This window comes from Vicugna pacos, chromosome 13, assembly GCF_048564905.1.
Source record: "Vicugna pacos chromosome 13, VicPac4, whole genome shotgun sequence".
NCBI lineage: Eukaryota > Metazoa > Chordata > Mammalia > Artiodactyla > Camelidae > Vicugna > Vicugna pacos.
Window position 1 is genome coordinate 49,498,877 of NC_132999.1, and position 23,631 is coordinate 49,522,507.

The following is a 23,631-nucleotide window of genomic DNA, read 5'->3' on the forward strand; positions in this document are numbered from 1 at the left end:
TTCCCAAACCCCTTTCACCTGATGGAGCCAGCAGCAGGCTTCGCATCCTTCACTTCTCACATTCCAGCATTTCTATAGATAACATGCTCTTAGCTTTCTTCCTCCGTAACAGCCCAGAAGTACTAGAAGGAGCTTGAGCCTTATGGTCAGAGAGTTGTTTATTCAACACACATTGAGGGCACCTCCTCCTGGGGCACTGTCGTAGTGGTGAGTCACACAGACTTGCCCCCTGCTCTCGTGGCGCTCGCAGCCTCAGTTGTAAATCTCCGCTGTAACACTGTGCTCTGTGTGAGCTTGGGACTGTGGGAGAACTCTCGAACCTGGAATTTCCTCATCTGTCAAATGGGATGCCATTTGCACAGGGTGATTTGTGAGGACTCAGTTAGACGTGTACTTAGTAGGTACACACTCATACCAGTGCTCCCCTCTGTCTCTACGTGAAGGATCATGGAACAGTGGACTGTGAGATCTCTCACCGGACTTCAGGAAATGCTGGCCTAAATTTTTTCAGTATCCATTCAGAATTCTCCCTATGAGTTCTGATTTCTACACCTTGGAGTGTTATTTAGCTTAATAGCTGCGGTACGTGTGTTTCCGTTTAAGCTTGTGAATGTTCTCTGTCTGTTCATTCATTAACATATAAGTTTAGTTTATGTCCTAGAGTGTTACATGTTTGAAAGGCATCTGTTTTTGCCTTTTCACCCCCTCACCCCAAATCATTGTCTACACTACCCAGGGAGATCTGTTTTAAAACCAAATATGATATTGTCATTCCAGCACCTAGAATAGTGGCTGGCATATTGTAGGTGCTCAGTAAATACTTGTTGAATGAATGAATGAATGTCATTTCCATACCAAAATCTTTTTAATAGTCCTTTGAATTTAATTCAGCTCTTGTCAGGGTCTTACCTGAATGCAAGTCTAAGACAAAGTTTCCAGCCTCATTGCTTGCTGCTTGCCCTCCTCCAGCTCTCCAGACAAACAGCCCTAAAGGCAAGGTGTTAGTTTCTGCCTCAGGGTTTTCATCTGTGCTGTGCTTTGCTGCTGTTCTCTTTGCCTGGAATATTTGCTGTTCTACTCCTCTCTTCCCCTCCCCCTTTTCGTCTTTTGCCTAGCTAATTCCAGATTGCCTTCAAGGTCTTAGTTTGAGTGTCACTTTCTTAGGGACACCCGTCCTAACCCTTATATTATATTAGATTAAGTTTTCCAGTTGTGTGCTTTCGTAAGACAATCTGTACTTCCCAGCACTTAACATAATTGTAATGAATTAATTATTTGTGTGATTATTCTTTTTTTTTCAATTTTAGAACATTTTAATCACCCTAAAAAGGAAACTTTAGCAATCACTTCCAATTCTCCTCCAAACTTCCACCTTCCCACCCCCACCCCAGCCCTTGGCAATCATTAATCTGCTTTCTATCTCTGTGGATTTACCTATTCTGTACATTTGCATAAATGGAATAATACAATATGTGATATTTTATAACTAGCTTCTTTCACCTAGCATAATGTTTTCAGGGTCCATCCATATTGTTGCAGATAACAGAACTTCGTTTCTTTTTGTTGACGAATAATATTCCAGTGTATGGATATATTACATTTTATTTATCTGCTCATCAGTTGATGGATGTTTGGGTTTGTGTGATTATCCTTTAATGTATTTTTTTCTACTAGATTGTAAGCTCCATGAAGACAGAGACCTTATCTGTCTTCTGTCTTTCCCAGTGCCTAGGACATTACTTGGAAAATAGTTTCCCAATAAATATTTATGTTTTGCTAGCTTCTATTCATTCAGCAAATGTCTGTTGAGCACCTGCTCTGTGCCAACCTGTTGGCGTGAGAAGAAGATGGGACATATAGAGAGAAACAAATCAAGGAATTTACATCCACCACAGGAGACTGAATATGGATTCATGTAACTATAGGCCATGGCAGAAAGTAGAGGGCACATTGTGGTGATGGTGCTAGAAAGGCAGCAAGATGGTTTTCAGTATTGCTTTCTTATTCAGTAAATTTAGTTACCTGCCATGTGCCAGGGCCTATGCTGGGGTTGAATATTCAGTAGTGAATAAGATGGAGCCCCTGCTTTCAGACTGTATTCTAGTTGGGAAAAGAAGCTAAGGTATATCCTTTCCTAAGCTCACAGGTATCTTACAGAAAGAGCAGGCGAGTACATGACTTTAGAGTGGCCTTTATGGTCTAAGAATCTGTATTGAGACTTCATATCTCAACAGACCTGGCTGAGCCAGTTATAAATACTCTAATCATTAACCAGAGTGAAATTCCAAGAAAAAGGGCAGGAAGGTAAAGGGATATGGTTTCTTCTCGTTGTATCTTACGGCAAATTCAGCACCTGAAATCCTTCCCATGGGTCACGGACCTATGCCTTCCCATCCCAGGGAAGAGTATGTGTATTTAAATATTACCTACCTGTTTGCAGTGTGCCTTTGTCTCCTTTGGTTCCCACATAGTCCTGTGAGGTAGATGGGGTGGAAGCATATTTCACAGATGAACAAACCAGCTCTGAAAGGCAGACTTGCCCAAGGCTACAGTTTGAACTGGGAAGGGATCAGAAATCTCTCTGGCTTTCAAGTCCAGTTCTTTGCCTCCCCAAGAGAAGTGGGAGAAGGTGAAAAGAAACTTAAGAAACTGACCTTCCTGAATCAATTAGGATACAAGCAAGTTATATTTAACAGAACTCCAAACAATAGGGACCTAAATAATATAAAGTTAATTTTTCACTCAGATTTTTTAAAAAGCTAGAGGTAGAGCTGATATTGTAGTTCCACAACGTTACCAGAAAACCAGATTATAAATCTTGCTGTGCACACGTGGCTTCTATTTCTAAAGATGTCTCATGATCCAGGGTGGCTACTTTAGCTCTAGCCATTACATCCACAGTCCATGCAACAGGAAGAGAGAACTCTCCTGAAATTTTTATATAACACGACTGCTTACATCACATTGACTAGAGCTGCTCTGTCCATTATGGTAGCTTCTAGCCACATGTGGCTATTGAACATTTGAAATATGGCTGGGCCAACTGAGATGTGCTGTAAGTATAAAACACACATTGCATTTCAAAGACTACATATGAAAAAGAAAGAATGTAATAAAATATTTCATTAATTTAAAAATATCAATTATTTGTTAAAATGATAATGTTTTGGCTATACTGGATTAAATAAAATATATTATTAAAGTTAATTCTACTTGTTTCTTTTCAATGTATCTATTGAAAAAAATGTTTAATTACTTATGAGGGTGCTGTTATGATTCTGTGGCTGGGCTAAAAACCACACAGACAAACTTGGCTGCAGAGAGGCTGAGAAATATATTTTGATGGCATGACAATGTCTTCAGCTGCAAATGAGATTCTGTTATTACAGAACAAGGGAAAAATAGGTGTTGGAGTAGACAATTAGTACCTGCTGTATTTCTTTTTTCTGGAAGATTGGAGGGCAGACTGAAAAAACCCACGTGCTAAATCACAGGTAGAGATTTACATGTTAAAGAAATAGCCAGAGTCTCTGTCCTCAAGGAGGTTGCCAACTAATTTGGGACACATACAATGTATAGACAATAAAGATGCAATTGTTTGAAGTAGCCAAACTGTATTGGGGTGGGGGGCATGGAGATGAGTCAGTTTCTTGGGTTGAAAAACACAATGGATCAATTTGCATATGCTTCCTGGAGGAGGACACTTGGATCTTGGATAGAGAAGGGGTGTGCTGGCTGGAAAAAGCTCCTTGAGAAGCCCTTGAGAAGGGCTGCTCCAAATGAAACTTCCTCCATTCAGTCTTTTGAGATGGCTACTAGTAGAGCGTGGTCGGATGGGGGGCTAAGGGCAGGCCATTCTTTTGATCACTTCTCTTGGTTCCTTCCTGGATCTCTAGGACACTGTATTCAGCCTTCTGCATGGAGCTGGCCTCTCGTGGCTTTGTGGTTGCTGTCCCAGAGCACAGGTGAAAGATAACAGTCTGACGAACTATCATGGATTGGGTGATACAGGCTCGTCCCCTGTCGATATATTATTTCTAATCCTCACAACACTATGCAGGGTAGGGATTATATCCATTTTAAAGGTGAAGAAACCAAGGTTCAAAGATGTTAAATAACTTGCTAAAAGTGACACAGCTGAGATGGGATTCAAACCCAGTCAGTCTCCCAAATCCATGTTTTTTCCTACTCTCCTATGTGTGTCCCCAGATCTTTGACCCTATTAGAGTGTCTTGGCTGAAAAGGAGGATTTGGTAAAGGGAAGAAATAAGTCCAGGTTTTTCTGGTTTCTTTCTGGTGGCACATGTCCTGCAGGGATGGGTCAGCTGCAGCCACCTGTTTCTGCAAGCAGGCCCCAGAGGAGAACCAGCCCAACGGTGAGTCACTGGAGGAGGAATGGATCCCCCACCGTCAAATTGAGGAAGGGGAGAAGGAATTCCATGTTCGAAACTGCCAGGTAGGCTTGTGCCAGTAGGGCTGTGAGGAGTTACTAAGCCTGCCTGCCCTAAACTACACTTACTAAGAAGACCTTGAACTAACCTCTCTTGAAATCTCAATCATAGTGGATCTGAGCTTGCCACATCAGAGAAATGGGGTATTAATTAAGACTCTTACAATTTCAAGTGACAGAAACCCCACTTACTCTTGTAAGGCAAAAAGGAGAATTGGTTGGCTTATATAAGCAATGTAGGCAGGGCAGGACCACTGGAACCAGCGGTCATCGGGACTTGTTTTTCACTCTTAACTCTGTCCCTCTGTTGGTTCGTCTCTTCTGCTAACTGGCTTACCTAATGAGGTGGCGTATGTTTGTCTTCACCATCTGAGAGAATAGGGCTGTTTTGGAGTTGTCCCCCATTTCTGCCCCATGCTGCAATATGAGAAATCCTGGATAGAGACTCCTAAGCTGGGGAGAAGTACCAAAATGTGAAGTTCCCATCAGAGATAACATTGCTAGATTTTTTTGTAGGGGGGTGGCGAGCCTCAAAAGTCAGGGTTAACAGAAGTAGGGATGGGTAAGGGCTAGGCAAGACAAAAACATGGACCTGTTCTATAAGAGGGAAGGTAGAATCCAGTACTAGGTTGATAGCAGGAACACTTTACATCCTTTTGCTTTCAAAATGCTTTCATGTACCACACTGTACCCCCTGTATTCCATGGGTGGATAGGTAGGTGGGGCACGGCTGCCTCCATTGTGCTGCTAGGTGGTGCTTATGTGAGTGGCTGTGAGGGAGCTGGGCTTTTCTCTGGATGTGGGGCCTGTGGTGCTGCTGAGATGTGGGTGGGCACACTGTCCCTGCATTATCCTTGGCTCTGTGGTGGAGTGAGGTTCCCACTGGATGATTGTGCAGTACTCCAGCTCCCACTGGGACTGTCTCTGTTGCAGGTGCATCAGAGGGTAAACGAGTGTATGAAGGTGTTGAGGATCCTGCGAGAGGTCACTGCTGGCCAGACCGTCCTCAACATCTTGCCTGGCGGATTGGATCTGATGACCTTGAAGGTATGGTTGCAACTGGTATGACGTGGAGCTTATTTTATTCATCAGGACTTTCTTGGTTACAAATAACAGAAACCTAACTCACTAGTTTAAACTAGAAGAGAATTTATTGGTTCAAGTAAGTAGGAAGACCAAAGGCAGATTGGCTTTAGGCCAGTATAGCTAGATCCAGGGTCTCAAACATTGTCATCAAAGCTCTGGCACTCTCCCTTCTCCTGGCTCAGTTCCACTCTGTGTACCTGGACTTCATTCTCATCAGACTCTTTCCATTAGGCAAGAAAGGTGCTTGCTGGCATACCAAGCCTGCATTTCAACTCAGCTCTAGATTTAAAAGGAAAAGAGACTGTCTTAGCTTCCATTAACCTGGGAAGACTGTGGCCCTGCTTGGCTCAGATGCCCATTCCAGGCCAGTCGCTGTGCCGGAGGGATAGAGTATTCTGATTGGCCTGTAAGTGCCCTATACACCCACTTCTAGGGGTCAAGGGAACGTGAGCACCAGGACTGGCAGCCCCACAGGGCCACATGGATGAGGCAGAGAAGGCTTGTTCCCCAAGGAAGCGCTATCAAGTTGCAAACAACCTATGACTACTGCAGGCTAATTCCTTCCTTTAAGGGAATCCCAAGAACCCCCAGAGGGATGGAAACTGTCCTGGCTATGGAATTTGGTGCCTGTGAAGGTACATTTTTCTCTTTCACCCAGTCTCTCTCCCTGTAATTTCATTAGTAGCTCAGAGAGAACCAAAAGTAGCTCGTTTAGAGAACCAAGAAATCACACAAAAGCATGAAGGAAAAAGAAACAGAGTTATTGTTTTTTTTTTTGAACATTTTGATGTTTGTTTTTCCAGTTCTTTTATAATACATCTGCTTTTATATGTACTTATATATATAATATATATACATTTGAAAAATAATAATGTTATTATGTAATACAAGCTGTTTTGTGGCCTTTTTCTTTATTTAGCAAAACAGTATTAATGTCTTATGCCAGTTAATATTTTTCTATGGCATGATTTTTAATAGCCATGTAATGTTTCATTTTATGAGTGAGAATTGTATATATGTATAAAATAACAACTACTCTTTTATGAGTACTTCCTATGATGAGGTCTTTACACAAACATATGCAGTAAGCATCATTATCTCTTTACATAGAAAGAAATCAAGGAACAAAGAGGCTTAAGGATATGCCCCAGCTTACACAGCTAAGTAACTGATAGAGTCAAACTTTAAATTGGGCCATTCTGAACCTAAAGCTTGTGCTGTGTGCCTAGGAGCCTCCTTAGAAAATATCTTTTGAAAGTTCTGGTAAAGTCTTACAGGCAGAAGCATCAGCCTTGATGGCCAGTAAGTAAGGCAGAACCTGAAATCGAGAGAGCTTTACCATTTGGTATGTGTCGTCAGTCCCCTCCAGACAAGCAGGACCCAGTCCCTGAAGTTCAGGTCTGTGTGCGTATGTGCCTGAGACAGGCATTGGGAGATGGCAGGCTACGTGTAGTTGGATTAGTTAAGAGGCAGCCTTTTGGAGAAATACAGAATTTAAAAAGCTAAGTAAGTGTTTATCTATCAGATTGAGCAAGATCCAGAAATTGATTACTCCCCCTGTTTGCAAAGTTGTGGGGAAGTAGACTCTGCTCCGTGGCTGGTGTGAGTGCAGGTTGCCCCGTGTAGGGCAGTCTGGCAATAGCTATCCACAGTCCAAATGCATATATTGTTTGACCCAGCAATTTCCAATTCTGGGAATTTATTTTCCACAGACCTGCACACAAGTAACATGATGTATGTACAAAGTTGTTTATTCCAGCATTGTTTATGATAACAAAAGATTAACAGTATCCTAAGTGTTCACCCTTAAGGGAACTGATCTACTAAATTGTGGAACAATGGATGTATGAATTTGAGGAATGGTAATTGCTATATAACACATAAGCCTCAAATTTCAGTGACTTAAAGAGAAATTTATTTCTTTCCAACATGAAGTCCAAAATGGGTGCTTCTGTGCAAGGTCTAACTCAGGGATCCAGGCTCCTTTCATCTTATTACTCTACTCTCTTCCATTTGTGAAACCCAACTTCACCGTGTACATTAAGCCAGGAATGGGAAAGGGCATGGAGGTTTGTACGGAAGGGTTTTTATGGACCAGGCCTGGAAGTGAAGATAGCACTTTCACTTAGATTCTGTCACAAGACGACTATCACTCACATCCAGTCACAAGGCCACATCTAACTGCTGGGAGATACAGTTCAGCTGTGTATCCAGGAAGAGGAATAGATTTCATGATCACTAGTGATCTATACCATGGTGAAATCAAATGTAGCTGTAAACAAGGATAAGGGGGCTCTTTCTGTACTAATATTATTATGCAAAAAAGTAGGATACAGCATCACTTGTGTAAAAGGGGGGAAAGTGTATGTTCATGTTTACCTGTGTAGGCATACATAAGCTCAGCAAAGACACCAGAAACTTGCCTGTTTGTGGGAAGGGAGTGGGCAACTGTGTGGAAAGGGAATGGGGGTAGGCAAGAGACTTCTCTGTATACTCCTGGCTTTAGAGTTATGAGAATATATTAACTGATTTAAAAAGCTGAAGAGGCCTCAACCAAGTTGTTGATCTGAAGGTCGTGAGTAAAGAGGGGCAAAATTTAGATACAAAACCTTGGGATAGAAGTTGGGGAGAGCAAAGGAGAGCACAGGTTCAGAGTAGAGGCTGGGCAGCAAAGCCTACAGAGATTTCCTGAGCCCCTTAGCAGGCAGCTGCAGTGGCTTTTTATATAACCATGTCCTGAAGGCTTCTGGGGACAACCCGAAATAGATCCTTGCAGAGCATGTTAGAGCTAGCAGACTCGCTCTACTGGAGAAAAGTCAGGACAGGTATCAGAGGAAGTAGAACCTGAGCTGGTTTCGGTACAAGCAGTCCTTGTTTCAGAGCAAAGTGGATGAGCAGCAGGGCCTCCCCCATTCTATCTTTAACTTGTTTCATGTGTCATCCCTCGCGCTGGTCTGGTTGTAAGGCAGGGATGTGGAGGATGACAGGAGTTCTTATTCTTAACCTGCTCTTACACTGATTGGTCATACAATTTCTGTTCATTCATTTATTCATAGATATTTGAATATCTACCCTGGTTCAGATATTATAGGTGGTAAGATGATAAAAATAAAAGATGAAAAACGTGGCTTCAGAATTTCTGCCTACAGAAGGCTGTTCAGTCCATAGCCTGACCGGCTTCTCTCCAGTGGGCAAGAGGCTCAGAATAATGTGGTTTTGGAGGGCTCACCCACTGTGTTGTGCTTATACATCATTGTCACACTGTTTCTTCCTCTTGCCCCTGAAGAATTCCTAAAAAACAGTTGTGCATTTCTGACTTGGCTTCCCTCAGGGCAGCATTGACGTGAGCCGGGTGGCTGTAATGGGACATTCATTTGGAGGGGCCACAGCTATTCTGGCTTTGGCCAAGGAGACCCAATTTCGGTGAGTTTCCCAGTGATGCTGCTGTTAGCGCCACACACCACTCATTCGTTCAGCAAGTGTTATGCGCTGGGCACTGTTTGGGGGGCTGGGGATTCAGTGGTGAAGAAGAAAGCAAGGTCTCTTATTTCATGGAATTATGTTATTGTGGGGGGAGACAGACTAGTAAGCAACCTAACAAATAATCAAATCCCCAGCACTCAAGTGCAATGAAAAAAATAAAGTAGGCTGATAAGCTAAAGTATCTGTAGGCTTTTTTGGGAAAGTGACATAACTAAGACTCAGAGGCAAAGAAGCCAACCACGAAAAGGTCTAGGCAGAAGGAACAGTTCAAGGCCCTGAGGTGGGAAGAAACTTGCTGTATCAGGATGGGAGGAGTGTAGTGAGTGAGAGGGAGGCGATTCCAGATGTGACCAGAAAGGCCAGATCACTGGGCCTTCTGGCTAGAGTAAGGAAGTTAGATTTTATTCTAAGTGTGATGGGAGACCATCAGTATAGAAGAATCTTAGTTACATTGAAAAACTACTGTGTGAAGAGTGGGTTGTAGCAGGACAGGACTGGGAACAGGAGGCTAGTTAGGGGGAGGCTATTTCAGAGTCAAGGTGAGGGTTAATGGATTTGCATTAGGATGGAGGTAGTGGGATGGAGAGAAGTGAAGGGAGTCAGGATAGATTCTAGAATTTTCAGGACTTAGTGATGTGATGAAGTGAAGGAAAGAGGAATCAGGGTTTTTTATTTGCATATCCATCATTTAAGTGGAAGGTGATTGTCCTTTATTGAGATGGAGGAGACTGGGGGAGCACTGGTGGGGGGGGGTGGGTAGGATGCTTATCTTAAGTCCTTAGTTTTGTCCTTGGTGACAGAGATTACCGCTAAACAAACTGGCCATGACTTTGAGTTGTGGCACCAAGGAGGCTTTCCCTGACCTCCCTGCCATGTATGCTCTGGGTGACAGTACCTTGTGCAATCAGGGCACTAAGCTGTATTTTGTTACCTTGTCTGTTCTGTCTCCATTGCTATTCTGGGAGCTCCTTGAGAGCAAGAACTGTGTCAGTTATCTTCAGATCCACAGCATAAGTCTGAGCACATAGTAGGTACTTGATGAATTGAATGAAGAAGAATGAGTAAATGAATGAAGTGCCATTCTGTGTCAGCTGCCTGAGAGTAGATCTGAGAGAAGGAGAAGATCTGATCCTTGCTCTTAAGAGAGTTTAAGACCTAGAAGGGTTTTTGGCAAGAGATAAAAGTGATCTCTATCCAAGATCCTAACTGAAGGGTATGGGCCCTGGTTCCCCTTTCTGGCTTTCTGAGCCTTTACCCCACTGAAGGAAGAGCTCTGACTTTTCCCCCACTGTCTAGCTATTCTTGCATGGCAGTTCCAAATGTCTAGTCCTGTTCCAGGTGTGCTGTGGCTCTGGATGCTTGGATGTTTCCTTTGGAACGTGACTTTTACCCCATGGCCCAAGGCCCTATATTCTTCATCAATGCTGAGAAATTCCAGACAATGGACAGTGTCAACTTAATGAAGAAGGTTTGTGCCCAGCATGACCAATCCAGGATCATAACTGTCCTGTGAGTAAACCCCAAGGTCATGATCCCCAGTGTCCGCTCCATTTTTCACTCAGCTGTGGCTCCTTTAATTTCTTCTAAATTATCCAGAAGTTCTACCCTGTAATGGAGTACCTAAATACTTCCTGAATTTCAGAATCTTAATTCCTTAAGAATTTCATATCTGTCCTTCATTTCCACTAGCTCCACCTGCAGTGATTTCTTTACTAGTTTGTATGACTTTATGACAGGATTTGCCTATTGCTTTCTGGGAAAAGGGGATTGTGGGATTGTGTGTTGGAGAGGAAGAAGTGTGGGTCTGGCTGGACTCCAGAAATCTCTAACATCATTTGGAAATTTTATTGAGTCTTTTGAAGAATGTGGATATAATAGACCTTTGACATTCACAAGACAGATTTTTAGAGAGCTTCCTGAATACCTCAATTCAGCTGTCTTCCATAAACCATCTATATTCTGTCTAGGAGAAACCACGTTCTCTTCACTTCTGTCACCAACACTGTCAGGTGGTTTGTTTTCAGGAGCCGTTTTTCACAGAGGGAAAATTTTGAGTGGCTTTAAGAAATGTACTGTATGTGAGAATTGTCTTAGAGCTCCAGGTGCAGGGCTAAAGTCTCACTGACAAGTCTCTGACTTGATCTTGCCCTGTACTTGAGCCTAATAATACACATGCCTCAAGGATCCCAGTCCTATTTCAGCAAAACGGCAAGCCACTACATACCATGGACCTTTGGAATCATTGAGGGGGTTGAAATGCCAGATCCAGAGCCCAAAATGCTAGGGGTCTGCTCAGTAGGCAGCGACTTCTTCCCTTGCTCATCTTGGCCCAGGCTGTCTTCCTTAGGGCCAGCCTCTCCCCTTTCATTTTGATTTCATGGTGGCAGAGGACTGCTTGACAGTTTCCCCAACCAATCAGATCCAGGGTGATTGTGACCTCTGGAGGGATGGGAGGTGAGAGCAGTTGGGAAGGGGTACACAAAAACTGCAGAGTTAACTCTTAACAATGATTATTTCTTAAACTTAGTGCTGGAAACTCAAGTATCCATTATATTATTCTTTATACCTTCTCATGTGCCTTAAATAATATAGTTTAAAGTCAGTTTTTCTGCTTGATATCAAACAAAGGTTAGCATTTAGATTTTCCTTCCCTCGTTGAATTGACTAGTAAATTTAGTTTTGAGTAGTTTAGCTCAAAATCAACCTAGTGAGAATTTCACCTTCAAATTGTGTTTGATGTCAAAGGACTTAAATTCTAATCCAGAAACCCTCTTTTACAAACACTTGCCCTCACTTTTCTGATTATTTAAAAGCTTATTTTTAAAAAGTTTTAAAAATTTATTATTTAAAAAAAGTTATTTCTTTTTCCTGTTTACTTTGTGGTACAGTTCTGAGCTAAAGAAGGAACTGATACGTTCTGTGAATGTGTGAAAGTCACTGAGTAAAAGCTGTGGGGTAATAATTATAGTAATATAGGAATGACAGGTGCTGCAGACCCCGCCTCCTTGCCTGGTCTCCATTCCAGCTGACTCAGCCGTTTCCATATCCAGTCAGGCATGTGGTCTAGGAGTTGAGGCAACTTTGAAGACAGGTACACCTGCTTTCAAATCCTAGCTCCATCCCTTACTAGCTGTGTGACCTTGGGCAGATCATTTCTCTCCTCAGGTTCTGTCAAAGGGAAAATTACTTCCCCTACAAGATTGTTGTGAAAATTAAGTGAGATAATGCACGTAAAGCACCTTGCACGTGGTAGGTGTGTAAACATTTGTGTGCTGTAGCCTCCAGACCCTTACTAGATACTTGTTTTTCTTTTCCTCTAGTGGTTCTGTTCATCGGAGTCTAACTGACTTTGTTTTTGTGACTGGTAGCTGGATTGGTAAATTCTTCCCCAGTCCAGTCCGTGGGAGCTTGGACCCCTATGAAGGTCAGGAGACGATGGTGCGGGCCATGCTGGCCTTCCTGCAGAAGCACCTTGGTAAGGAGAGAACAGGGGCTCATGGGGTAGCCATGGGGTCCCTTAGGTTTCCCTGCACAGTGGTCTATACTGACATGTCTCGAATCAGAGAGATTTATGGCAAAAGGAAAACCTGAGTGAAGGAGAGGGTTACATAGAATTATAGCAGGAACACTTAGCTGAAAGTTTGGAGATCCTGATTCTGTCCCTTACCACCTGAATGACCTTGGCCTCTGCACCTTGATTTTTTCATTGTAAGTGGAATGTTCACCTCTCTCTACTCCACTACCTCTGTCCTAACTCATTATCACTCACCTTATGTATGTTGTGGAGGAGATTATTATGATAGATGGGCTAAATTTTTGAAAGTGCTTTTTTGAAAAAAAAGCCTAGAAGGATGATGACTAATGTCACAAATCACAGGGCAGCCAAGTGGTAAGGCCTGAAGAGGTCTTTGGTCCAGCCTCCCACGCAGAGGAGAGATCCTCTTGTGTCTTCCCTGCTGCGTGGTCGCGCAGCACAGAGAGCGCACTGCTCAGCCCCCTCCATCACTGGAAACTTTGACTGTCAGAACTAATATTCTAGTCAGGCTTTTTTTGGTTACCAGGTCTAGAGATTCACTAATTTGCCTTGAGATAAAAGGGAGTTTGTTTATGAGAGTACACCTGGCCAGGCAAGAAGTAAAAAGTTACAGGGACCAAGGTGGCTTGTAGGACTGGCGTCTCTCTCTTTCTCAGGCTCGGTCTCCCTGTCTCTTCCTCTCATGACATCTCTGTTTCTCTTTGCTCTGGTCTGCATTTTCCTTCTTGCTACTCTGTACTTTTTCCTCTTGCTGATAGCATCTGCTTTGTAGTTTCACTTCCTCATGACTTTCTCATGACCGGTTGGCTTGAACCACTTGTGGCTCGTTCTCTCTCCCTTGTGAGTGCCCACTGTTCACCGCCATATTTTCTTGGATTTCTTAGACCAGATTCCTAAGAGAGACAGCTTGATTGTACCAGTTCATCTTTACCTGCCAAAACACATTGTAGGCCACTGCCCAACCCAAGCCTGGAGCTCTCTTTATCGGATGTGCGTTTCTGATCCAGTCAGAAAGGAGTAGGCTACCGTTATCTTTATCTGCATGAGGCTGATCCCTCAGCGGGTGCTGTGTTTAGGACAGATTCTTTCAGAAGGGAACCAGGCTGGCCTGGATTTCTAAGGTTTGACCCACCTCTAACCTAAGACCAAGATCTGGTTCTTTGTAATTCCTCCCCACTTGCCCTGAGTATCCCCTCAAGAGCTACCTTGGGAAGCCTCAGACTCCTTGCACATGGCAGCTCTTTAGATACTTGAAGTCACCTATGGTGTCCTCTCTGAGTTTTCTGTTCGTTAAGCTAGATGTCTGTGGTACCTCCTCCTGTTCCCTGTGCAGTTCCTTGTGTTGCCATGTTTTACCCACTTTGAATGTGCTGTTTATTAATGTGCTTTTTAACGTGTACTGTCCTGACTTGAACACGACATGCTAGAGATGGTCTGACCCGTGCCTGGTACAGCAGAATTGTCTCTTCTGTGCTCTGGACACCAGACTTCTAGATGGCTTGAATGTATTAACCTTTCCACCAAGTGCTAAAAAAATTTGATTTGGATTGAGTTTGCTTTTAAAACACATCTGTCCTATTATGGCTGTATTGAGTTTTTGAACCTAAATTTGCATTTTAATGTTTATTCCTGTTCGTCTTGCTCATCATGAGCCATTAACTTTAGGGTTAATAAGACCTTGGGGCACCATTCTTACCACCTGGTAGGAGAGAAATGGATCCATGTCTCAAGACTTTAATAGAGTCTGACTACATGATCCTCAGCCCACTCTGTTTCCTCTTAGCCCCCATCTCATTAGGGAAGAGCTACGTATGACAAGGGAGGCCACCTTGGCAAACTGGGCTCCCTTCCTTCAGTAGCAGTATCTATTGAGCTAAGATACTGATCACAGAGAACAGCAGAGGAGGAAGTGGAAGGGAGGAGAGTCTTAGACTCTTACAGGAAGATTGTTGACGACCTCGCTTTATTCCAGGCCTTCCTCTAAGTGCATTATCCTGTGTAACCCTGAAAAGTGGCCCTTTTCAGTGGAAACTTTTATTATTAACTCCATTTTACAGACAAGAATACTAAAGCTTAAAAAATTTAAGTAATTTGCTCAAGGTTATCTGGTTAGTAAGTGGCAAAGCCAGAATGCAACCTAGGCTGTCTGATTTGAAAGCCCAGGTGTTTCGTTGCTGCACTGTTCTGTCAGTGGCTCTCCAGACCCATGGATGCACTGAGTCTTTGGGAGCACAGGGGACAGGCCCCTAATTCTGGCAAGAGGGAAAGGACAGCCGAGAATGGGGGCTCTTTAGACAAAATGATGCTTGTCTTTAACATTAAAGATAAGTAAGTCTCACCAGGCAGGAAAGGGGCAAGGATCTTCTAGACAGAAAGCGCAAAGGCTGGTGTGGGCCTGGTCAGTTTTGAGAAGCTGTGTTTAGTGTATCTGGAGCTCAGAATAGTGAAATGTTGGAAGATAAAGGTAGAGAAGTGGGCAGAAGCCAGATCTCGAAGCCCATGTGTTTGCTGAAATAAGTTTTCATTTTCTTCCGCAGGCTGTGAGAGTCCCTGGTAGGTTCTAATTAGGGGAATGTCATGGTTAGACTTGTGTTTGCAGTCTGGCTGCATCACGGAGGAGGGGCAAGATGGGGCAGGTTGAGAGGCAAAGGGCCCAGGAAGGAGGCTCTTGCAACATCCAAGCATAACAGGTCAGACAGGGTGAAAAAAGGCAAAGGTTCTCTGCCTGGGGTATAGTTTTGCAAAGAGAGAAAAGCTTTCTGGTGGCCATGCAGGACATTGTCACATGGGAAACTAAAATAGGGGGCTCAGCTGAACCTCTCACCACTTCTAAAAAATCCCTCTAAGAGCACATGCTCCACTGACACGGAGACGGCGTTACTTTCTATTAAGAAGATTGGTGCCTCTTTCATATTAACTACATGCTGCTTCTGTCTTCACCTACTCATCCCCCCTCCCACTTTCCCGGAAGACTGTTTCACACCTTCTCCTTTCTCTCCGAACGTCGTAACACCACCTCCCCTATTCTGTCTCTCAGCTGATTAACCTTGCCTCCCCCTTTGCTACGGAAATGGAAGCATTCAGTGCATCCTCAAAATCCCAACACTGCGTCATTACACCTACCTACCTTCTTGCGTGTACTCAGCTTTCTGTCTGGTTACTGGAGTTTCCGACTCAGTTGTCCAATGAGGCCAACCCCTCCCCCCGCACGCTAGATTTCTTCCTCTTTGTTCTGCTTAAGATGATTGGGCCAGCAGTTTTTTTCCTCTTTACCTTAGATCATCATTTTTTCCCTCTTTATTTTGTTCATTTCATTCTGAAATTTCTCTTTAAAAAAATTTGTCTTGGCCCATACTTTGCCCCCCAGTTACCACCCTGTTTCTCTGTTCCTCTTGACAGCAATACTCCTCAAAAGAAGTGAATGTCTTCACTTTCTCTAATTCTTCTCTTCCCATTTTCTCTTGACCTACTCCATTCAGCCTTTTGTATCCCAGTTGACCAGGAAGACTGCCCTTGTCAAGGATACCAGTGACCTTCATCATACTAAATCCAGAGGTCACTTCTGTTTTTCCTCTCACTGAACTCTCAGCAGCTTCTGACAGAGTTGGTGACTCCCTCCTCTGTGAAGCCCTCTCTCTCCTTCCAAGATACCTCACTGTGTATTTTCTCCCCTCTCAATGTCTACTCCTTCTCCATCTACTTTGCTGTTTCCAGGGCTCGGTGCTTGGACCTCTTCTCTACCTGTGTCCCCTAATGTCATCTGGTCTCATGGCTTTAAATGCCATCTCCATGCTGACAGCTCTCCAGTTTATATCTCCAGTTTGATTTCTCCCATAAACATCAGATTTGTAGAACCTACAACTCAACATTTCTACTTGGACCTCTAAGAGACATCACACACAAGCATGAATTTCAACTGCAGTCTTTCCCTTCTCAGTTAATAGTAACTCCATCCTTCTAGTTACTCCAGCCAAAGTCTTCATTTTTGTCTCTTCTGTTACACCTCCCATCTAAATCCCTCAAAAAATCCTGTTGGCTCCACCTTCAAAACACAAATGGAAAGTAATCACATGTTACCACCCCGGCAACTACCATCCTGTCCAACTCATCTCTCACCTAAATTACTGTGAATGTTTCTGACTGGTCTCCCTGCTGCCACCCTTGCCTCCCTACACGGTCTTTTCTTAATCAAGCAGCCAGAGTGGTCCTTTTAGAAAGTAAGTTGGATCTTGTCACTCCTCTGTTCAGAACTCCCCAGTGACTCCCCATTTCTCTGAGACTCAAAGCCAGTGCCCGGCGTCCCTCCCAACCTCCTCTCCTGTGGCTCCTCCCCGGCCTGCTCCACTCTGGCTGCACAAGCCTCCACACCCGAGGCACACTTCCGCTTCAGGCCTTTGCTCTGCTGTTCCTGCTGCCTGGAACATTCTTCCCGTGTAGTCTCGTGGCTCATTCCCACCTCATTCAGGTCTTTGCTCAAATTCCACCTTCCTAGAGAGGCCCACCTTGACCACCCTTTTAAAAACATTTTACCATCCCTTCCTCCCCTTATTCCTGTCCCCTGGCCACCACCACTGCTTCTTTCTGGCTGTCTTTTTACATGGCACTTCTCACCCTCTCATATCCTATGTAGTTTGTTCTGCTTATTGGTATCTCTGCCTCCTAGATTGTGAGCTCTATGAGGGTGAGAGTTTGTTTCTCTTTGTCTGTGGTTGTATTTTTATCACCAAGAACAACACGTGGCACACAGTGGTGTGCTCAGTATTTTATGAATTAATGCATGTGTAGCACTCGTTTGTTGAGGACCTGTTCCATGCCAGGTTCTTGGCAGGGCCCTGGGGATTTAAAGATGAAGGAGAGTGTGCCTTCTGTCCCAGGTTTTGTTTGTTCTGAACAGAAACACTGTTTGCCTGCTCAGCTGTGTCCTACTCTCTCAGCCTACGGCCTAGGATCCTTTCTGACTGTTCTCGCCATGTCGTTAGATCCATCTGCCCATGATCCCGGGGCCCTCTCTGGAATCAAACCCAGTGTTGTGCCACTTGGTGATGTCACTGTCCTATTCCTTCTGCACTTCACTGAGGTGGCCCTGGATTTGCATCCACCAGCTGGCGTATGAAGGGTCTCTTCTTGCTCAGCAACATCCACGAGCTTGGAAGTGGGCTTTCCACTTTCTCACCCTTTCCTATCAGGTTTTGAATTCTGAGGCTACCACTTACCAGCTATAGTGACCTTGGTTGGATCAGGCAGCTTCTCTGAGCCTGTTTCCTCAACTATGAAGTAGAGCCAATATAGTACTTAGCATATAAGGATATTATGAAAATTAAATGAAACAATGCACGTTTAGCAAAGTCCCTAGAATATATTTTCCTTCAATAGATGCTACCTTCTGTTATTATTATCATTACTGAGTTTGTATGGGTTAAGCAAACCATTTATGAAGCACATTTATAAAGGCTCTGAAAGAATAGTGGTTATCATTACTGCTACCACCATCACAATCACCTTAGCCAGTCCTTTTAGTATCCCAGGTGCTCCTCTTTCTAGGATGACCCACTAAATCCCTGTTAGCTACTCTTTGATCTAACCTTACATCAATTTACCTAACCTTCCTGTTTTTTTTTTTTTTTTTTTGCCTCATTCAGACCTGAAAGAGAACTATGACCAGTGGAACAACCTCATTGAAGGCATTGGACCATCACTAACCCCTGGGGCCCCACACCATCTGTCCAGCCTATAGGCACAACTGGTCATTTGTGAAACGTCACTGAGCTGAGTTCCCTTTTGGGGCCTGCCCAGTAACACCAATGACCTCCTATCAGGAAGTGGTCAATATGACCCTTCTTCATAGATGAGAGGGTGTAATCACACTGCTGATTGGTAACTAGGTACTTTGATCTTGGACTTGTTAATCTTAAACTCATGTTGGGACTTTGATCACTTACTGACTGGTAAACTGACTTTCTAGAGACTGAGCCCTGGTGGTGTGAGGAACAAGCAGTGGGGTGGGTCTGGGAGGACCCAAGCCACAAGCTGAACACCATGAGTCCAATTAACCCAGGGAGACTGCTTCCGCACCTTGGGCCAATGTGGCTTCTGCAGTGGAAGAAATGCAGGCAAAAGACGGAGTGAAAATTCCTATCTTCGGGGCCTCTGGTGCCAGAGACAACCTGGCACTGTCCCTTCCTGCCTCTCTCCTTCTCCCTCCCCAGGGCCTCTGAGCACTTTAGGTAGCTTTCTAGGATGTGGACCACCATCAGATTTTCTGTTTATTTTCAAGCCTTCTCATTGCATGAAACATAGTACCAGCATTTAGTCAAGACTAAGTTACACTTGTGAGCCCATGGGAGGGGCAGACAGCATTGTCCTGATAGCTTAGGGAGAGAAGCTGAGGGACAGAGGGTGCCTCAGAAGCTCCGGATGTCTTTGAGTTTTGCTGAAAATGTAGTTTGACAGGAAACAACACAAGTTGGTTGAGATGGAGAAGGTAGAATAACAGTGTTAAGTAGTGACTGGAACAGGCCCTCACCACAAAAGGGAAGAAGTTTGGAGGCCATCGAATTCAGGGGGCCATCCCTAGAGAGAAGTCTAGGAACACTCTGGTCTTGCCTCTTACTTCAGATGTCATGAGCCTCCAACTTGCTCAGAATCAGGGTGCTATAGTTGTCTCTCTCCTGGCTCTGAGGCCCTAGCCTCAAATTGAGTCAAGATACAGACTGAATTTCTATTCTGTTCCATTTATAATATGATATTAATACTCATGTTTGCCTAGTGATATGTTGGAATATTCTCTGTGTTTAATCTGCATTACAGCAAGATGGGGAGCCATCTGGAAGTAACTTTTCCTTCTGTCTTTCTTTGATCACTTACCACTTGTGCCCGTGTGGAAAAAAACTTTAAAAGGAAAGGAAGTCTTCCCAGGGATCTCGTTCCAAGCTGTCTGGGAACATCAATGCGAAACACTCCTCTCCACTCCCCTAGACTTCTCAGCTCAGTTTGAGTACGGGACTCCAGAGGAGGGAAGAGCAAAAGGGAAATGCATCTCTATACATCAGTGTCACCAAAGCAAGCTGGGACTATGCCTCCCATCTCAACAGCTATTCTTTCTAAGAGGTGAGACACCAGATCTGTTGAGGCTATGGACCTGCCTTGAGAGGACCTGTGGATTCCAGTGAGACATAGCACAAAGCCCCGGGCCCTTGAGTTCCATAGCCTGGTTTTGAGTCCAGGCTCCACTACTGCTAACTAGGTAAATTTGAGCAAATTATGTTCTCTTTCCAGTCTTGGTTCCTGCATTTCTAAAATGGGGATCTGCATTATGAATAATTAGGAGGATTCAGTGAAAGTATGTATAGCCCATGGGTTATGTACTTTCCAAACATTCGAGTTTTTTCTGGTTGTCCTATAGCTGTTGTTTTCTAGCTTGATTGCTTTCAGTCAGAAAATGACCCATATGATTTTCACCTGAAACTTACTTGTTGGCCCAGTGTGAGGTCAGTTTTATAGATGTTCCATGTATGCTTAATAAGACAGTGCATTCTGAAATTGTTGCTGTTTTACCAAAGAACACATTATGAATTTCCTTCTATGAGAATGCATACAGATACATAATAGGGCCATCCAACCTCTAGAAGGGACCAGAGCCACCCTGCACTCACAGAACCAGAAGAACCATCCCTTGTGCCTGGGGCTGGTTCTGCAGATGCTGAGAAGCCAGTTCGGACAGCATTAGCACATGAGACCCAACCTATACCTTGAGCCATAAATATTGCTGGTATGTTTTGTGGAGACCTGAAACACCCCTAGAGAAAGAACTTGTTTGGAAACTGAATCCATCTCCTCTATTCAGTTCATGTTCTGGTAATGACTCATTTATCTAGCATCACTGGAGTAGGTGAATTTTCCATATAATTGAAAATTATTCTTTAAGCCACAAAATGTAATATTGACTTTTTAATGGTTATTTACTAAAAAGATAATGCACATACTTCTTAATGTGATCTGACCTCTTAACTTTTTAGGATGTTTCAATCAGGATAGACTAGATTATATGGTAGTAACAAACAATCCCAAAAAACAATAAAAATTTATTTCTTGTCCATGCTGCTTATCCTCTGTGGGTCAGCTGGAGGCTCTGCTCTGTGTCATTTTTTAAAAAAATTTTTTTGGGGGAGAGTAATTAGGTTTATTTGTTTATTTACTTTTAATGGCGGTACTAGGGGTTTAACCCAGGACCTAGTGCATGCTCAGCATGCACTCTGTCACTGAGCTACACCCTTCTCCCCCTGCTTTGTATCATTTTTACTCTCGTCTGGGGACCCATATCTGGAAGCATGGCCATTGGCCATAGTGGATCTGGGGGAGAACATGGTGAAGCCCCTACTAACTCTTAAAGCTCCTGCCCAGAAGTAACCCTCATTATTTCCATTCACATTTCATTGGCCAGAGTAAGTCATCTGGCCCTACCTAACATCCCATACCTTCCCCAGAGAGCAGAAACATCTGTGACCAGATCTAATGTCAGAGCAATGGCGCCCTCTGGTCTGTGAAGATGTGGATAGCTACTTGCACCTACACTCCATGGCCCCCAGCTGCTGTCCTCTTAGTTCTTTTCATTGCTTTGCTTTTCTTTTTCTTCTTTTAACAGAGGTACTGGGATTTGAACCCAGGACCTTGTGCATGCTAAGCACATGCTGTATCACTGAACTATACCACCACCTCCTCCCCACCCCGCACCTTTTTCATTGCTTTTCATAGTTTGTGTTGTCTCCCTTGTGGTCAGCCTGCCAGGCATTGCTCTTCATTGTCTTGAATGTGGCAGCCCCCAGCAGGTCTCCGTGTTTACTTCAAGTTTACAACTTCTGATCAGCCACATTACTTAACAGCTGTCTGAAGTAGAACTAAGCAGTCACTGAGAGAGGGCTTTAGGGACTCTCCTGCAACTAGAATGCACTGCCTTAAGTGCTTAGGCTTTGTAATCCTTCCTTTGACTACTCAAGAGTGGTTATCACCGGCCTTTGGTCTTTTGCCCTGGTTTTTTGTTAACTTCCAGGGAATCAAAAGGCACCAGTTAAATGGCCTTTAAATGAGCAAGGTAATCCTGCATATTAATTGGCATGTGCTGATAAATTACATTCTAGTGAATTCTTTCCAAAAGCAAAGAAGATGTCTTGGGTTCCTTTTGTATCCTCTTGTTCCCCACCCCATTATAGGACCGTACCTGTGGAGACATTCTAGTGGTATATTGTAAAGTTTCTGTGCGCAGAATGGTGCATCAGTTAGGAAGGACAGTAAGTAAGTACAGGATGGAATGAAATTCTTCATCCTTTCCACTTCCTGGATGAGTCAGGCCCTCAGTTGTCCCTAAGCCCCTTTCTGGTGTGTGTCCTGACACAGCTTCCCTGCTTGCCCTTCCTTAAGAAGACTACTGGACTCTTGAAATGTCGGTTGATGGACTCCAACTTTATGTCTTGGCCTTGTGGGGACCTTCATCTACCCCCTTTTTCTTCTGGGGCGTCACTTACCCCTGGGCCTGCAAAGTGACAGAGGGACAGGAGAGGCCATACTCTGTACTTGGGACCTATCCTCAGTAGGAAGCTCACTGTCCCATCATAGCCAGATGCAGAGGCCACATGTCCCTGGCCATAGCTGCATGGAAGATGATGGCAATGGTCATTGTAATAGCCAACATTTACTGGGCTCTTACTGTGTGTCCTGGACTGTGCTCAGTGCTTTATATGCATCAGCTCATGTGCTGTTCACTGTAACTCCATGAGAACTGGTGATATTAGCCTTATTTTATGTATGAGGAAACAGAGCCTTAGAGAAGTGATTTGATCAAGCTCTCAAAAGAAAGAATTTGGTGAAACTGGAATTTAGGCATCAAAATCCAAGCTCTTAATCTCTGGGCCACACAGCCTCATTTACATGCTTGGTTTTGCACCTTCCCCATATTTTTAAACTGTCAAGTTAGGAGGAATGTCATTTCATGAGGTTGAATCAAGAAAGTCAAACTCTCCAACAATTTCTGTATGACATGTACTGAAATTCAGTAGTATCCTTGGTGCTACTAAGAAGTGGGTTGGGGGGAGAACTGAGCTTTGCTGAGAACTGGGGGCCAGATGCTCTGTTGATTTGACAGATGAGGAGAACAGTTCAGCGTCGAAGAACATGGTCATTGAGATCAGTCAACTCCAACACTGTCAGCCCTGTAACTTTGTGCTAATTTATTAACTTTTATGAGCTTCAACTTCCTCATTTGTAAAATGGGAATTCTAATAGTATTTACCTCTTAGGGTGGTTGTAATAATTAAATGAACTAATTAATGCATGCTAAGCACTTAGCACAGTGTCTATTTTAAGGGCTTAGTAAACATTAGCCATTACTAGTAGTGGTTTATTTGATCCTCTTTACATACCTATAAGGTGAGGTATGATCTGCCCTTGTACTGAGTGGCCCCAGATGGTCTTGGTCTAACTCTTCTCCCAGCTTGTCCAGTTCCAGTTGGTTCTCACATGGAGCCTGCTAACTACCAGTCAACTACTGCTGTTGTGGGAGGGTGGAGCTGGATGCAGAGAGACAGTTTTCCATTCTCTTTGCTCTGATCTCCCTGCTCATCTCATAAAAAATCAAAATCCATACCACAGTTCTATCTCTGCACGTTGTCTTCACCACCAGGGAGAATCTACTCTCTTAGGTTCTGGTTTGAATTTTAATTCCACACCCGATCATCCAGACACGCACATCTAAGCACTAGGTGTAAATCAAAGGTCCTAAAATGTTGACCAGGAGCCCGGAAGAAGGTCTGTGTGGAGGCTGGCCAAATGGATGAGGACCTGGGGATAGGGAGTTTGTCATAGAAGCTAGTTGTGTGAATTTCTGTCTACTGCCTTTGAGGCTGGGGTCAGGGGGTTAAAGTGTCCCGTGACCTCGTCAGGAGAAACTCCCAGGCCTGAGAATGGCCAGCAAATTGCCTCTACACAGCTCTCTCCCTTGCTGCTGTATCTAATTTCTACCAAGCTCTCTTTTCTTTCCTCTTGGTGGTTCTCACCCAGCCCATCTTTTCCATTTTACTTGAGCATA

The 23,631-nt window shown here is 43.9% G+C and overlaps 1 protein-coding gene across 13 annotated transcripts in view; it reads left to right on the forward strand.

Annotated features, from left to right (window-relative positions):
* The window catches only part of PAFAH2 (platelet activating factor acetylhydrolase 2), a 59,162-nt gene that overhangs the window by 8,058 nt on the left and 27,473 nt on the right, over nucleotides 1-23,631 (forward strand). For 7 of the 13 annotated variants that reach the window (XM_031683843.2, XM_031683842.2, XM_031683847.2 and 4 more), the window contains 6 exons: nucleotides 3,897-3,965; nucleotides 4,315-4,456; nucleotides 5,384-5,497; nucleotides 8,868-8,959; nucleotides 10,358-10,528; nucleotides 12,340-12,494. In XM_031683843.2, the coding sequence (XP_031539703.2) occupies nucleotides 3,897-3,965; nucleotides 4,315-4,456; nucleotides 5,384-5,497; nucleotides 8,868-8,959; nucleotides 10,358-10,528; nucleotides 12,340-12,494 (743 nt within the window). Of the gene's footprint in view, nucleotides 1-3,896; nucleotides 3,966-4,314; nucleotides 4,457-5,383; nucleotides 5,498-8,867; nucleotides 8,960-10,357; nucleotides 10,529-12,339; nucleotides 12,495-18,193; nucleotides 20,686-23,631 lie in introns of those variants that run through there. The other 6 variants (XM_015239986.3, XM_072975072.1, XM_015239982.3 and 3 more) reach the window with 5 other exon arrangements.